The 15,731-nt window shown below is 42.0% G+C and overlaps 1 protein-coding gene across 1 annotated transcript in view; it reads left to right on the forward strand.

Annotated features, from left to right (window-relative positions):
• PTPRQ (protein tyrosine phosphatase receptor type Q) overlaps nt 1-15,731 on the forward strand; it is a 1,452,710-nt gene that overhangs the window by 528,984 nt on the left and 907,995 nt on the right. The window contains exons 24-25 of the mRNA XM_086919596.1: nt 1,331-1,580; nt 12,083-12,211. Coding sequence (XP_086775722.1) covers nt 1,331-1,580; nt 12,083-12,211 — 379 coding nt within the window. The remainder of the gene's footprint in view (nt 1-1,330; nt 1,581-12,082; nt 12,212-15,731) is intronic.

Here is a 15,731-nt window from a genome sequence, read left to right on the forward strand (position 1 = left end):
CCATCACCAATGTCACCACAACGATTAACACTACTGCCACTATCAGCATCATCTGTACTATCTCTAGATCCACAATCATGACATCTGTCACTGCTGCCACATCACTAACACCATCAATACTGCTGTCACCGTTACTGCCATTATTGCTACCATCAGCACCAGAGTTACAGTCGCAACAATCACCAATCTCTCTACCACCACTATTGCTACCAACCCCACTCTCACCACAACGTGATGCCACTATCCTCACCGCTAAAACATCCTCATCACCACCACAACATCCCCTGCACCACCACAACATTCTCATCACTATCATGTTGTATGTTTTCTTTCAATAATAAAAAAGCCCTGTTGATTGATTGTGCAAGTGCTTGTTCCCAAATAAGTATTATTGACCATCAATGTAATTATCACACAACGTCTGGAATTTACCAATTTGATTGGTATAAAGACTCTTTCCTGTTAGTTTTTACAATGCAGGTTAGACATACGAGCAGACAATTTGCTTTGCCTTTAGGTTATGAGTATTTTCTGTGAGTATCTGCAAAGTTTGCTTTCACAGTTGGCTTTTTAGAAAAATGGTCTTCTTCCTTTACAGCTCTTTTAAGTTTCTGATCAGTGGTTGTTAGTAGCTGATATAAAATGGGGTTTGCACAATTTTTGTTCTATTTAGAAAGACGTCAAGAAGCTGCTCAGCACCATTCCTACATTGTGAATCCTTCAAGCCATCGGGCAAAGGAGTGGGTTTTGCTCCTCTACCTTTTGCCTATGGCCACGCTATAGAAATACCATATACATACATATATCACTTACTTATCATGCCTTTAAGAAGTATATTCTAATTGTACACCTTTCTTCTTCATTCTTCATATTTAAATTATTAAAATCCCTCACGTGTGTCCATCTGGAAGCGCTCCGAGACTGGTGGCTAGGCATACTGCATGAACGTGAGAAATGACCTCATGCTAGAAATGCTTGAGCCAGTGCTTCTTAAAGTACCATTCTCTCTGGACAGAAAATCATAAATTATTCACTTACCTAGATTGTTAAAAATATATATACTAATTAACAGTGCACTTATAACCCCCTAAAGAAAATGTAGCCCAAACCAATTTGCCCAACTCCTTATGCTACACAACAAGCGCCTGCAGATGAATTTCTGCCTTGCTGACCATGATTGGTGTTGCAGAGTCTAATTCTGTATATTGAGTAAACATATGCACAGTCCACTAAATGTGGTTGACAGACAACAAAAAATGTGTAGAAATGCTTTAGCCACATCTTAAACATGGATGCAGTAACATCTTGTCTTTGTTTTATTTTTTGCCAGGAAAAGGGGGAATCTTTCTTGTGGAGTACAACCAGTCCTACATCTACTCGTGGGCAGTCTACGACAACGTCACCCTCTACGTCTTCATCAAGCACAACAAGCTCAAACAGGATTATCTCTGCTTGGGATGAACCCATTACATATGTGGTGGATCATCTTAGACCATATACAACTTATCTCTTTGAAGTTTCTGCAGTGACCATTGAACCTGGCTACATCGACAGCGCAATTGTCAGGACACCAGAATCCAGTATGTACTTTGTTTTAGTTGAGGTCTTTGAAATGGGGTTTATGGAAACAGATATTGGTTTTTGGGGTGGTTAAGGCTGATGTGATAAGATTTGATGAAAATAGTGAAAACAATGTTGCCATTTGAGGAGTTGTGCTGTTATGATTTATAGCATGCAACAATTAGGGATTTACATTGGGTCTGATTATCCTTAGCCTTCCTCACCATGAATTTAGAAATTGTGTGGAGATCAAAGGCAAGGTGTCATCACTTCGAAGCTTTGCGAAACATTAATATATAACTGCTTTGATGGAAGCAGAAGGTGCAAACAAATCTGGCATGAGCTAACCAGGATCCAATTCACAAACAAATCCTCTTCAGGAAAGCCGAAGATACCTCAGCCTTACTATTGCTACCTTACACCCTATTCACCACACTTACATGCAAGCAGCATATTCAAGATTCTTTTGAAAAAAAACCTCTGCGGATTTCATTTGCATGTCAACAGCTCAAAGAATCCCAGGCATCTTCACCGCCCTATGTGCACATAGTAAAATGGGGTGCAGGGATTAACAACACTGCCCATTTCCTTATGGGAGTATGCACTACGGCTGGTTTAGGGCTGTAATACATGTTCCCATGGGGAACTATCGGAATGAGATCGAACAGTGTTTGGTCGCATCCAAATCAGGAGGTCGGTCAGTCCCAGTTCCGAGACGTTGTCGGGTGGACCCAAGTCTGCCTGACCTTGTAATTGGCCCCTTAATCTAACTTTTCAAACATGAGTTGCACAGATGTTGACTAATAAACATTTTGATTACTGTGGGTTATTAAAAAAAAGCTGTTCTTCAAGAAATCTGCCAGGAAAGGTTATGGAAGCTTATGAAGCACTGGAAATGCTGATTATCGCCTGACCTGAGGCAGCATAATGAGCCGTACAAGTGATCTCATTCAAGCACTTGCCTTATGTTTGCTTGCTCTAGATTATCTGCAGAGATATTTACCAAATATCACTAGAATTCCAAATTTTGGGGATGAAATGTTGCAATCCAAAGATATCCAATTTCTGCAGGAAAATGGTGACATTTACTGTGCAAACGAAAGAAACTTGTGGAAATAGTAGTTAGGATGTATGTTGATGTTTAAAATGGAATGTAAAAAATAACAGAAGAACCTTAATTAAACAATGGTTGCTGTATGTGTTTATTTCCAACATTACTGAGCGTTTAGAAAGCAACTAGTATTAAGGTCTCTCCTCACTGAAATGTCTTCTGGCATTCTCTTTGTTTGGCCTAATGGCAATATATTCCTTCTACCCACAAACATCTCCTTTCAACCTCTTTTAACTGGTCGTCCATTGCATGCCTTGTCTCGAAATCAGGCACCTGCTTGTCACATTCAGCGTAGTAAATAGAAGAAAGGCCATAAGGAATTACTGAGTAAAAAGGAATGGTTGCAATGCCTAACTTGAGCCGGTGGTTTTCTTGCTCAGCACCGGCACTTAATTGCCTGGCACCAGCACTTATGACAGCTGCCACACGGTGGTGCTGTTTGTGTGATTTAAAGATGAGCGTAAAACAGTTGTTTGTTAATTCAATATACATTAAAAACAACTAATACCTGCCACCCAAGCCATTCTTAAAGCTTTGGGGGCCTGGAACAGTCTGAATTGTCAGGCTTGTAGCAGTGTGATGGTTAGCTGTAGAGTAAGTACTGTAATAGGCAGAGCTGGCAGGGGGAACGGGTGGTGCAAACTGCAGTGGCCTCCTGACGAGGGCCCTGGCACTTCTTTTTTTAACAAATTAAGCACTGAATGGTGATTTCCCTGCAAAGATTCTCTGTGCAGGTGCCCATGCGTAGCTCATCACATATCTCATCTGAACTAGTATTGCAATAAATGAGCATCTTAATTATTGGCAAAACTACCTCAGTTGCTTCTGCACACCTTCTGTGGGTCTGTACATTGAGGTGTAGATAGAAAATATGTAGTAAATGCCCAAAATGCATAGACATTTCCAGAATACGTGGAAGACTAAGAGACATGTATTTTGCACAGAAATGTCTAGCAGTGCTTGTCTCCTCTATCTGGACGAGCATTTGACACCATCGTTAACATATTGCTACTTCGTCATTTAACAGCAACACAGATGCACTGCAGATGACCTCTCAAATTACATCACTGAAGACTACATAAATGACATCATTGACAACGACATTGATGACCTCACTGCAACGTACAAGTTAAGCAGAATTTATAGATAGAGTAGATGACAAAAGGGCCAAGAGGCAGGCAGAGAGTATGCTTCAATATGGATGTATGATACTACATCGCAAACGTTTACATCGAATACCTTAACATCGCTGTCTTCACATCGCATGCACATTCCCAATGCAACCTTTCACAACGCAAACCAATACTTCGCTTCCCCATTGAAATGCATGCAAAAGACATTTACAACGCACACAAACACCCCACATGCTTTAACATCGCGATTGTTTCCCTGAAATAACCCCGAACTAGTACACTACCCTACATAACACACACTTCACAACACTATCATACAGTACAAAACAATACACTTCCCCAAACCCTAAGCCCTAAGCCCTAACTCCTAAATCCTTAATTACTACCTTACACTATGACCCCGACCCTAAAACAGCACCCTACACTTCCCTAAACCATAAGCCCTAAACTCTAATACACTACCCTACAGTAAGACTTCTTGACACTACCCTAAACCCTAAAGCCTAACACACTGCTCTACACTACGACCACCAAACACTGCCCTAAACCCTAAACACTACACTCTAAGCACAATCCCCAGACACTGCCCTACACCCTAAACACTACCCTCTAAGTACAATCCCCTTACTTCTCTCTCCTCGTGTTGTCCCAGTGGTCCTCAGCCTCTTTCCCGGTGCTCATCCATGTAGCCTGCCCCGCGCCCATTATACCACATGCGATTTAAAACCGTATGCGTTTTAAATGCGCATGCATGTAATGGTACTCGGCGTAATGATCTGCGTCATAGCGTTGCTTGCATTGTGATGCTTGCGACGTAAACGCATGCGACGTAATGCATGCGTTGTTCTGGATATTCCCCATCCAATATGCAAGGTCACCATGAAATCATTAAATCAATATCAAAGAAAAAAGTACTGACTGCATATGATAGATAACCCCTGTACAGTATTCACAAAAGTCACAATAGTGAGGAAAAACTACAACAGTAGAAACTTTGGGGCTCTGGCATATATCGAGCAGCACCTTCTCCTGTGGCCACTTTCATGAAGATCAGCAAATGCATGAAAGTAAAGGGATTTTCAAATATAGAATTGATGCAGCTAGAAAACAAGCATTGGCAAGCCAGTAGGTCTGGCTTTAATATGTCACTGGAGTAAACACAGATATTCTGAAATTGTGTTTACCTGTGTTGCATGCACAAATACTGTTTATCACACTGAACCCAGCTGTATTAGCTTTCCCAATGTTGGAAAAAAAGAAGTAAACAAGTATTTCCTTCTGTATTTAATGCATATAGAAGAAAATAATTTAATATGGCAAAAGTGTGATGATTCCGTTTATTTTTCTGATTTAAATAAGTGAGCACTTCCTGAAAGTCCGAATGACACAATACACAGCCAATTGCATAATGTGAAAGCTGGGGGAGCCATTGGCAGCTTTTATGCATATTTTAATGATCTGTAGCAATGGAACAAACAGGAAGCCACATTGTCAAGTCATATCTAAAAAGGCAGCTGGAAGTGAAGCTGAAGTCTTTTTTGCCTATTATTGGAAATATATCTTTGATATTGACTACACAATTTCACCAGAGATTCATTTTCCAGCAACCCCTTCTCGCGGTGGGATGCCTGGCTTTCACCTTGTGGATACCCTGCCGGGGTTATCTCACAGGGGAATACCAGGACGGGTTCCCTAAGCAATTGCTTAGATACCGGGTCGGTGATTTGCGCTATATAAATACATGTGCATTTACATTTACAAATAACATCTCGCCACAGGCATGTTACACATACTTTCAGCATGAGTAGCCCGCAAACACACCTGTAGAATACCTAATGGAGGAAAGAAAAAGTTAGAGCCAATTAAATATTCACAACCATATAATTCAAAAACATAAAATGGTCGTAAAATTACTATTAAGTTAGATGTCAAAACAAAAAGAGCTGCCAGTAAAAGATACACGTTAACCTACCACTCCAGAAGAATCTGCAAGGGCCTAGTAGGAGATAAATGCGTCATGGTTCTACATTCTTGTGCCAAGTGCAGTCTTATCGACCACTAAAATAAATTATTCATCAGGCCAAAAAGATCAACCACATTAGACTGAGAAGATTTATGAAGTGTAGTTCTTTCATACACCATATGTTTCTCTTAATTTCTATTTACATTTGAAGCAGAACAAAGGTGAACACATATTTAATTTGAAATTAGATTATCAAACAGATAAAAATCAAAATGAGATCTAAATTCTTGGGGAATAATCCGGGGGAACTCCACACTGACACACAGCTGTCTTAGGTGCATTGGTAGATTGCAACGGGGGGCTATCGGAGGGGAGCCGGCTTCTCCATTTGCAGAGCAAAGCAAGAGAAATGTGTGACCCAATCCGCAGCAAGATCGTTTGTCTCCACTGAGCAAAAACCGTCTAGAGAGCCCATCGACACCAGATTCCAAAAGGATCACTGGTCTCCTTTTCTCACAGCATCTAACAGCCCTTCCCACTTCCCAGCCTCCCACTCCCTTTTGGCCAGATGAATGACCCTTTTGTATGCAGCCCTCTGGGTTGTAATCTCATTCCTGTCATGTTGCCTGGTGGCTTGCATCAAAGCAGCCCTTGCCCGCCTGCAAGAAGGATTAAACCACGTTGAAGGGGACTGCCTCCCGATAGACTTGTTGCTTTCCACAAGCAAAAGCTTATAGAGCTCAACAAAAATTCTAACAAGCTCTACATCGATCTTATCCTGATTCTCACTAGAGTCATAAGACCCGGCCAGGGGCAGAAGGCCTTCCAAATGTTCAACTGTAATTTTGTAGACTTCCCCCACCAGCTTTTGGGAGTGGATCACGAGGCGCCATTTCACCCTACGCATATTTTTAGTAGACCTCAGTCTCCCGACAGAGGGTTCAATGGAGCTAACTGCCATAATACGGAGAGGGAGAGCTACGTCACTGTAGAGTGCACTGTGGTCACTTTCTTGCCTTGAGAGGACTGCCATGTCGATTAAATAAGGTCAAACTTGCACGTCCACCAGGATGTAATCAATTGGGCTAGTCCCAGGGAGAAATGAGATCATTTACTCTTAGAAATGAATACACAACAATGGAGTTCCCATTTCAAACTGCTTACAAAATATAAAACAAATAGATGTTTCGATTAGCAAACTTAAGTTAGCCGGATTTCCTAATATGGGGACTGTTTTTGGATAATACCCTGAAATACTAACCCTTTACTTATTTTAGTGCTATAAACCAGTGTTGTGCCTTTAGAACACAGTTTATTAAAGGTTAAACACTGCCATCAATGTTTTTTAAATTGAAAACCAGAATTCTGAGGGAAGGGGTGTTCCCTGTTTGCACTTTGACCTGTATCTCCCTCTTTCTCCAAAGCACATTCGTAGTGATTTCAGCCGAGTAATTGCCCACCAGCTTAGTTTAGCACAATAAACATATTTTTATGATTTTTGGTGGCAAGTTATGCCAGTTTTTAAACTGAAAAACGTCAGAAAGTGACACATGTATCATTGGAATTGCATCATTCTCTTTTGTTTTAAGTACAGAAATGAGGAACTAAACAAGCATTTACAATGCAATGGTCTCGGCATCATTAAAGGTAGAGCTATTGGCATTGCACATGACATTTCTTTTTTTTCCCTTTAAATCATAAATAAATTGCATTGTCATTTACATTGCCAATACACAGCACTCTGCACTCAACAGCACACAGCACTCCGCACTCAACAGCACACAGCACTCTGCACTCAATAGCACACAGCACTCTGCACTCAACAGCACTCTGCACTAAACATCACACAGCACTCTGCACTCAACAGCACACAGCACTCTGCACTCACTACTCTGCATTCACTACTCTGCACTCACTACTCTGCACTCACTACTCTGCACTCACCACTCTGCACTCACTACTCACCACTCTGCACTCACCACTCTGCACTCACTACTCACCACTCTGCACTCACCACTCTGCACTCACTACTCTGCACTCACTACTCTGCACTCACCACTCTGGACTCACCACTCACCACTCTGCACTCACTACTCTGCACTCTGCACTCACTACTCTGCACTCACTACTCTGCACTCACTACTCTGCACTCTGCACTCACTACTCTGCACTCTGCACTCACTACTCTGCACTCACTACTCTGCACTCTGCACTCACTGTGATGGAATTATTGGATGAGTAAAAGGGTGGCTGGATGGACTGCATGAAAGGGTGGGAGGAAGAACGTAAGAATGGATGTGTTGAAGGATTGATGGATGAGTGAAGCGGCAGATGGACAGATAGATGGATTGATGGACAGAATGAATGGGTGGATGGAAGGACTGAGTGAAAGGGTGGATGATTGAAAGTATCGATAGATGGATGATTAAAAGGATTACTGTAAAGATAGATGAGTGAAAGAATCGTTGTAAGAATGGATGAGTGAGAGAGTCGATGGATGAATGAAAGGGAGGATGTATGGATGAAAGGCGGGATTTATTGACAAGTGAAAGAATGGATGGGTGAATGAAAGGATGGGTGAATGAGTGAAAGGGTGTTCGGAGGAATGGAAGAGTGAACGGATGGAAGGCTGGGTGAAGGGTGGATGGATGAATGAGTGAAAGGAGTGATGTTTGGAGTCAAAGTTTGGATGGGTGGACGGATGGATGGATGAGTGAAAGGGTGGATAGAGGGATGAAAGTGAAAGGATGGATGGAGGGATGGATGAAAGGATGGATGGGCCTATGGATAGGTTTGGAGATGGATAGGTTTGGAGATTAATGGGCGTACAGACAGAATGGTGAGAGACTGACTGATAGATGAAAGAATGAATGGATGGCAGAATGTAAAGGAGAAATGATGGATATCAGTGGGTGAATGATGAAAGGATGAAAGGATAGAGGCTTGGGTGGAAGAGACAATAGAGCTCCTATGGGGAGGATCACAGTGACTTGCTTCGTGCCTTAAGAGCTTTGGTTCAAAGTGAGGGATGTTTCAATTCTCTGGCTTCTCCCTTGCTCGGAAATCAATACACTTGTTAATGCAAGTTCAATTTAATTGTGAAACTATCTTCGTGAACCGTGCAGGCCCCACTGTGTTATTCCTTGCAAATCACGTGCACGCAGAATGTCAGGCAATTATCATGTGCACGTTTAATTATCGTGCAAAAATCGCCTTTATGTATGTGCACAGCATAGTTTTATCATTCAAAAAACTTTACTTGGCTTTACGCTTTTAAAAATATTTTCTCACACACGTATTTTTGCGTGAATAAATCTTCCATAAGGCGTTCATGGAGTGTCCCGTGGCTAGCATGTCCTGCTACGCTCCTGTTTTGGGGTTTTCATAAGTGTTTTCTCAGCTCATTCTCCTTTTGGAGATTGTTACAGATTTACTTCTGGCGACAGCAGGAGTAAATCCATTTCCATAGTTTAAATGGTCAAGGAATACCTCCAAAATTGGTGAGGGTGTAGGTGATGTTAAAAAGAAAATCTACGATTGACTCATTCAAGACATTTTTGCACGCGTAGCTGTACAATGTTTATAGATTTTCTTCCAAAACTCCCTTCGAGATTGAGGAAGTTTGAATTCACAAGGCTTTTTTCAGGAGAACTCCTGGAATCATTTATGAGTTTCAAAAATGAGTAAATATAAGCCCAAACCTAGGAGTAAACCAATTACAGATGTACATTTATATATTTTTTAGAATCCATCCCATTGTTAGCTATTGCAACCGTTTAAGAACAGTATTAGGTAATATGTATATGAAGCCCCGGGTGACAATGGACTGTTTCCATGACATTACGGCTTAATAATATCCGACCCATGGGGTGGCTTTGATTTTTTTGGTACCCTGCTGGCTTCTGTCCCCAATTAATAGCACACAGAGTCCTGTCCTCTCTGAAACCAGGGAGGCATTCACAGCCCAAACCGGCAGGGTTGGCCCCAGAGCCCGACAGATCATATTCCCGCCCATAATTACACAACTTCGTCTGCAGGGCCTGGGATCGCACCAAAAATACCCCTTAATTAGAAGTTAGCAATTTTCTCCCGAAGAGAGGGCGCTATTAACTCTTGCTAATGGGTATTTTAATATATTCGATAGATGCGGTACTACTCGCATCATCTGTCATTTACAGCGCTTAGAAACTGTAGAAGTTGAAGCTGAAGCGCTATGCAGTAAAGTCGCAGTCACACAGCAGCTCTGCTACCGGCACATGAACTCATCGAGCTATCTTGATGCTGTGTCCTACCTCCGTGAGCATCCGGATAAACATGATGGGAACACTGTGAATGATGCTGGAACACCGAGACAAAAACATTCAACAAAAACACTCGGGTTTTATGGGAACTTTGGTTGGAGTTCAGCCTATTGGGTTTCAAGGACCCAGGAGCAGATCAAAGGCCGAGGCTCCTCTGTTCTGTGTTTGACGAGTCTTTAAAGCGAGTGTGTCACGGGAGCCAGTGGGACAGGGGAGGGGGCGGGGGCAGATGGGGGCGGGGTGCCACCCAGGCTCTAGGCTGGTACAGTCAAGGTCTGAAGACATCAGAGGGCGATGCTCTGAAAAAAGCCTCCCCCCACCTCAGGCAGGGTCATGAAAACAGGAGCCACCGTCGCTTCTGGAGGTAGAGGCCAGCCTTAAATTACAACCGAGGGGGACTGCCTCGGGCTGCAGTGTCCATGCAGCAAGATGATGGTAGGATAGCTCAGGGGGTTAACGTGCTTCCTGCATAGCTCTATGTGTCATCTGTAGGGCAGATTTCAAGCCCAGTAGGGACAACTTAGCTATTTGTTGTTGGAGAATCGACAATGTGACTACCATTGACTCGATAAATAAATATATGGGGCCTCATTAAACCTTTAAAGTAAATGATGTAAAAGGAAACACAGGACAATATATTCATGTAGTGGCTGAGCTGAACAACGTGAAACAAGACAAGTCCACCCCGAGTCAGTCTGTTTCACCCCTTTTAACAGGCGGGCAGAGGGAGGGGGGAGCGGGATGGAGGAGAGCTGCGGGCGGAGGGAGGGGGGAGCGGGACGAAGGAGAGCTGCGGGTGGAGGGAGGGGGGGAGCCTGACAGAGGAGAGCTGCAGGCGGAGGGGGGGACGGGACAGAGGAGAGCTACGGAGGGAGGGGGGACGAGCAGAGCAGCTCTGGAAACCACCACCGTCTTTTTCCGAGGCAAAGCAGAAATGCCTCGGAGAAAGCATGGTAATTTTCGCATTCGGGGCGTGTGTTTTGTTGTTCTGAGTGACGGGTGACGTCACTGGCGAAAGAACAGCAAAATGTACGCCCCCAAATCCGAAAAAAACTGAGCCTATTCGGAGGGACGGCTCTCTCCTCCAATGGCTGACCTCTGTTTAGGAAGCCGGCCAATGGAGGGAGAGCCAAAAAGAGGGAGGGATAAAGCAGCCCTCTTACTGACAATAAATCTCGGACTTCCGGTTTGCCTTCGGAAGATGAAGTAATCCTTCCCAGAATATGATTGAGAAAATTATCCTTCTTTGTGCATGTAACTATGCAGACTGTCGAGGATCTTGATTGAAGTCAGAATAAGGCATACCTTGAAATCAAATGTGATTGAGTGTATATTCCTATACAAGTGTCCCAGTGAGGGACTGCATTTATTTAGCAAACGTCCTTTGGGGAGTTGTAAGTAAATTATGGTCCTTGTGTGTAATGAATCCCAGTTAGTTATTGCACATACAATGATTCTATTATTTGATTTAAAAACTTGACACAAAAGGTTTACAGAGGTGGTTAGTCATAAACCCATCAAGTTTTCGAAGGAATTCATGTATACAAAAAAATCGAAAAAGGCAGAACAGCAAAGGAATGTTTTCAGATTTAATATATGTGGTAGTGCAAATGATTAACGGGTAGTAAATTTCCAGAGACTAGCATTATGTCTTGTAAACACCACATACAAAGTAATTTTGTCACTATATGCAAAGTGTGTGAAAATCTGACAATTTAAGCATGCTATTCACATCAGACCCTAATTGAGTTGTTAAAAAGAATTCAATTCAGTTACAAATGTATCAGACCATATAGACAATGAATTTGCCTTCATCAAAAATCCAGAGAATGAGGTCTAATATGAAAGCCTACTAATTCCATTGAGACAAAAAGGATTTATGGTTCTTGCCCTTTCTTTTTACATTTGCACAATGTACAGCTTCAACTATGCTTTTCTGTTTTCTGTCACATTATCAGATGATTGTAGCTCTAAATTAAAATTTACCTTCTAAACAAATTTTCATCATTTTCAGTTCCTGAAGATCCACCACAGAATCTAGTGAAAGGTAACATTACAGGAAGATCATTCTCACTGACATGGGATCCGCCAACTATACCAACAGGAAAGTTCAGCTACAGAGTAGAACTATTTGGACCACTAGGTAAGGCAATATGTCTTTTTATATTTACTCTTCCTAAAAAGCAAAACATTTCCCTACGAGGGATTTATTCTCACTAAACTGTCCGACAAAGAATGAAATATTGTGAAAGTAGAAAAATATATAATTTGTATGGGTTTCATTAGATTTAATAAAATCATAACACCACTTAACACTTGATAAATTAATTGTGATCTGGTTTAGCATGTTTTCCTTTTCTAACCTCCTACCACAAAATTAGAAGGACATGTTCTGTTGAGAATAATTGAAAGCTTTATACTTTTAGTTCATGCTTCCATACTAATCAAGTAGTTAAACTCTCACTGTAGTGAACATATTCATTGTTTCTTATTTGAAAAAACATTTATTTTGTTATTCGTATTCTAATGTTTACTAATTTGTGACTCATTTTGCAATAGTGTTAAAGACTGCCTTGAGGACCTCGAAAAGACAATACTGTTATGTCCTGACAAATAAGACAGTAATAACTAATATTGTGTGTACACATGTTTACACTGTGTTAGGCAGCAACAAGGGGAGTCAACCTCAGTGAAGGGGAGCAGAAGAAACATTATGTATAATGTTGTTGCATGATCATTGTAGGAAAGGTGGTTCTGACATGTGAAACCCCAGGTTTTTTTTTATTTGCTTGAAGTGCAGGTTTTTAGATCTCTGCTGTGAGAAAGCCTCCTTAATGGAGTCTCATTCACTGTAAACGTCTGTTAAAATGGTTCTGAGCTGTAGTCACAGGTAGCCACCTTTTAAAATGAGGTCCACTGCACGGCAGCTCTATTAAGGGGCTCTGCACTCATTATGTTTGAACACACATGCAAAAACATGTGCAAATGTGTGCAGGCTGAGGGAGAAAGTCTGTCTGAACACGTGTATCCCCGTTGAGAATGTGACCCAGAATAAATTGGTTGTGCCCCATGTAGTCCTTGGATTGGGATTCCAAAAAGAAATGCCCACTTTCTTTTTGGCTAAAGTGTAAATCGGTAGTGTTGTGAGTGGGAAATATAATTTTGGATTGATTCAACTTAGAAAAGCGATTGAATAACTTTTTCTATATTTTCATGTGGCCAGGGCACATCTATAATATTACTTCTGACATATATGCTTTTCTTTATATATATTGTAATTTTCAATATTTTGCGGGCCAGATTCAGGATTTGTACTACCCTTCTGGGCCAAAATAATTACCCACCAGACCATGTTGCATTTTAAAACCTCTCTCTGAATAACCGGCTCATTTGGAAGAAGTTAAAACCTGTGAAAGGGAAGATGTGGGCGAATAACCTACAGAAGGGATTACCTCTCTGTCAAGACTGGGTTTTTTGTTCTCACAAAGGCAAAGGACGATTGGGCGGAGCTTTGTCACCAGTCACATTAGGAGTTTCCTTTTAAGTCCTTGGGAAGAAAAAAAAACGTTTTGGCTGGGTGGAATTAGGCTTGGAGGAGAGATCTTACAGATCCTTAGTTGATTCTGCGATTTTGAAAGTTCCCACACTGATATACAGGCATCTGGGCTGTTTCCAGGAAATGTATGTTAGGGTCAGATGGGTGATTTGGCATCTCTCAATTGGGTAGCGACACCCACTTTTGAGAACTCTCCGCCAGCTATTATAAATGTATTCACAAGAAACTTTGAGAAGAGTGGAACCACAGAAGTGGAGAGATAGACCAACTTGCTCATGAACCTCTATCTGGAGTGCAACTAGTGGACTGGCTCTGGACTTGTACTTCTTGTACTCTGGCTTCCTCAATGCCTCTGGGGTACTGTAGTGCATGCACTTGTTTGGGTTCCTGATAAAGGAATTAAACCTTTTAGACTTTCTATAGTCTTGTTCCGTGGTTGGTATCCTTGGAGGGGGTCCCACAGTCTTCTGCTGAACACACAGTTGTCCCTGGAATGTCTACAGGCGTGAGACTCTTGGAGAATGAAGACAGAGAGCGTAATCTGACTTGTGGGCCATGTGGTGCTGCTGGAGGAAGTTCCCAGGCAAATACACTGTATGCAGCTAAGAAAATGATCAGGTCTGATAGCTTTTTCAGCCAACTTCTACAGAAAGGACAGCAGTGTCTAGGGACTGTAAAAGCATAATCCAGAAAACGACCAAACCTTTAAAGATGTGCGTTCCCTAAACTACCTAAATAGGATGTATGACGTTACAACGCATGCTTTTACCACAAATGCTGTTACAACGCAAGTATTACAACGAAAACCTTTACAACGCATTACACTTGGGGGTGCTGGATAGTGAATAGTGTAATTTACTATGCCAACTCCAGTCCCCGGGGACACTAGGGAAGGTGTTGGATAGTAAATTAAAACTATTCCTTATCCTAGAGCGCCCCCAGTGTAATGCGCTGTAATGGTTTTCGTTGTAATACATGCGTTGTAACAGCACTGCATGGTAAAAGTTGCGTTGTAAAGGTTGCATACCAACTAAATAACCACTCCTGGTGTCTGGAGCATATCACCAGGAGCCAGGATCACAAAACCCCTTTAACATTAGCCCATTGGGTCCAGACATATCTTAAAGTGAGCTTGCTGTTCTGAGGCAGCCTTCCTTGTTGGTACTGCTGGGGCCCTGCGTGGGTCCTGTAGCATGCCTGCCCTCCATTGCAGTCAGTCTGAACTTTGGATTTGCATCGGTCCCTTGTAACCTTTTGACTGCTAGTGACTTCTAAGCACTGTTCTAGGGCTAGATATACATAGGTTTCAGTTTGCGATTACCTAATAGCGAATCTTTGTGATTTGCTATTGGGAAATCGCAAACACCTATGTACTACAGAGTGATTTACACTGTTTGCGATTCTCAAATGGCTGCAAATTCAACTACCTCATTAATATTCATGAGTTAGGTCATAATTTGTGACCCATTGGAAATCGCTAAAATCACAGGGATGGTGGCCTGCTGGGACCAGCAAGCCACCATGTTTGTGTTTGCTGTCGAATAAATCTAATGTTTTTTTTTAATGCAGCCTGTTTCCCCTTAAGGAAAACACACTTAATAAAAAAAAAAGTGAAATATTTTCCCAGCAACAACAAAAGGGCCACACATTTGCATCACATTTTTCAGTTTGTTTGCCTACGGTGTAAGCTTAGTAGACAGTGTGTTAATGAGTGTGTCTCTGCAACACTCCTGTTAAGTGGGAGACTACACGTCTCCACAAATCTTCAGCCGCTGGGCAGGCCCACCCCTTGCACACAAAATTGCTCCCTCTCATCAGCAGCATGGGCATTTCCCTGTCCTAGTCGAGTATAACTTCTGCAATATTCTTGTGATGAGGTAGGTCCTATGTAGAATTCTAAAGTGGATGAGGCTGAAACCTGCAGTACAAGACACCGTCTTGTGGCATGCCAATATCCTTTCCCAATCACAGTCAATAAATGGTGTCTTACTGTCCAGAATTGTACTTTGGCAAAGTCCCAATGTTCATTTATAGATCACACATTAAAATCTATATTTGTGATTTCCTCACTAATGGTGTACCAGAACATTTCACCACACTCTCAAGC

This window comes from Lissotriton vulgaris, chromosome 1_1, assembly GCF_964263255.1.
Source record: "Lissotriton vulgaris chromosome 1_1, aLisVul1.2, whole genome shotgun sequence".
Classification (NCBI taxonomy): Eukaryota; Metazoa; Chordata; class Amphibia; order Caudata; family Salamandridae; genus Lissotriton; species Lissotriton vulgaris.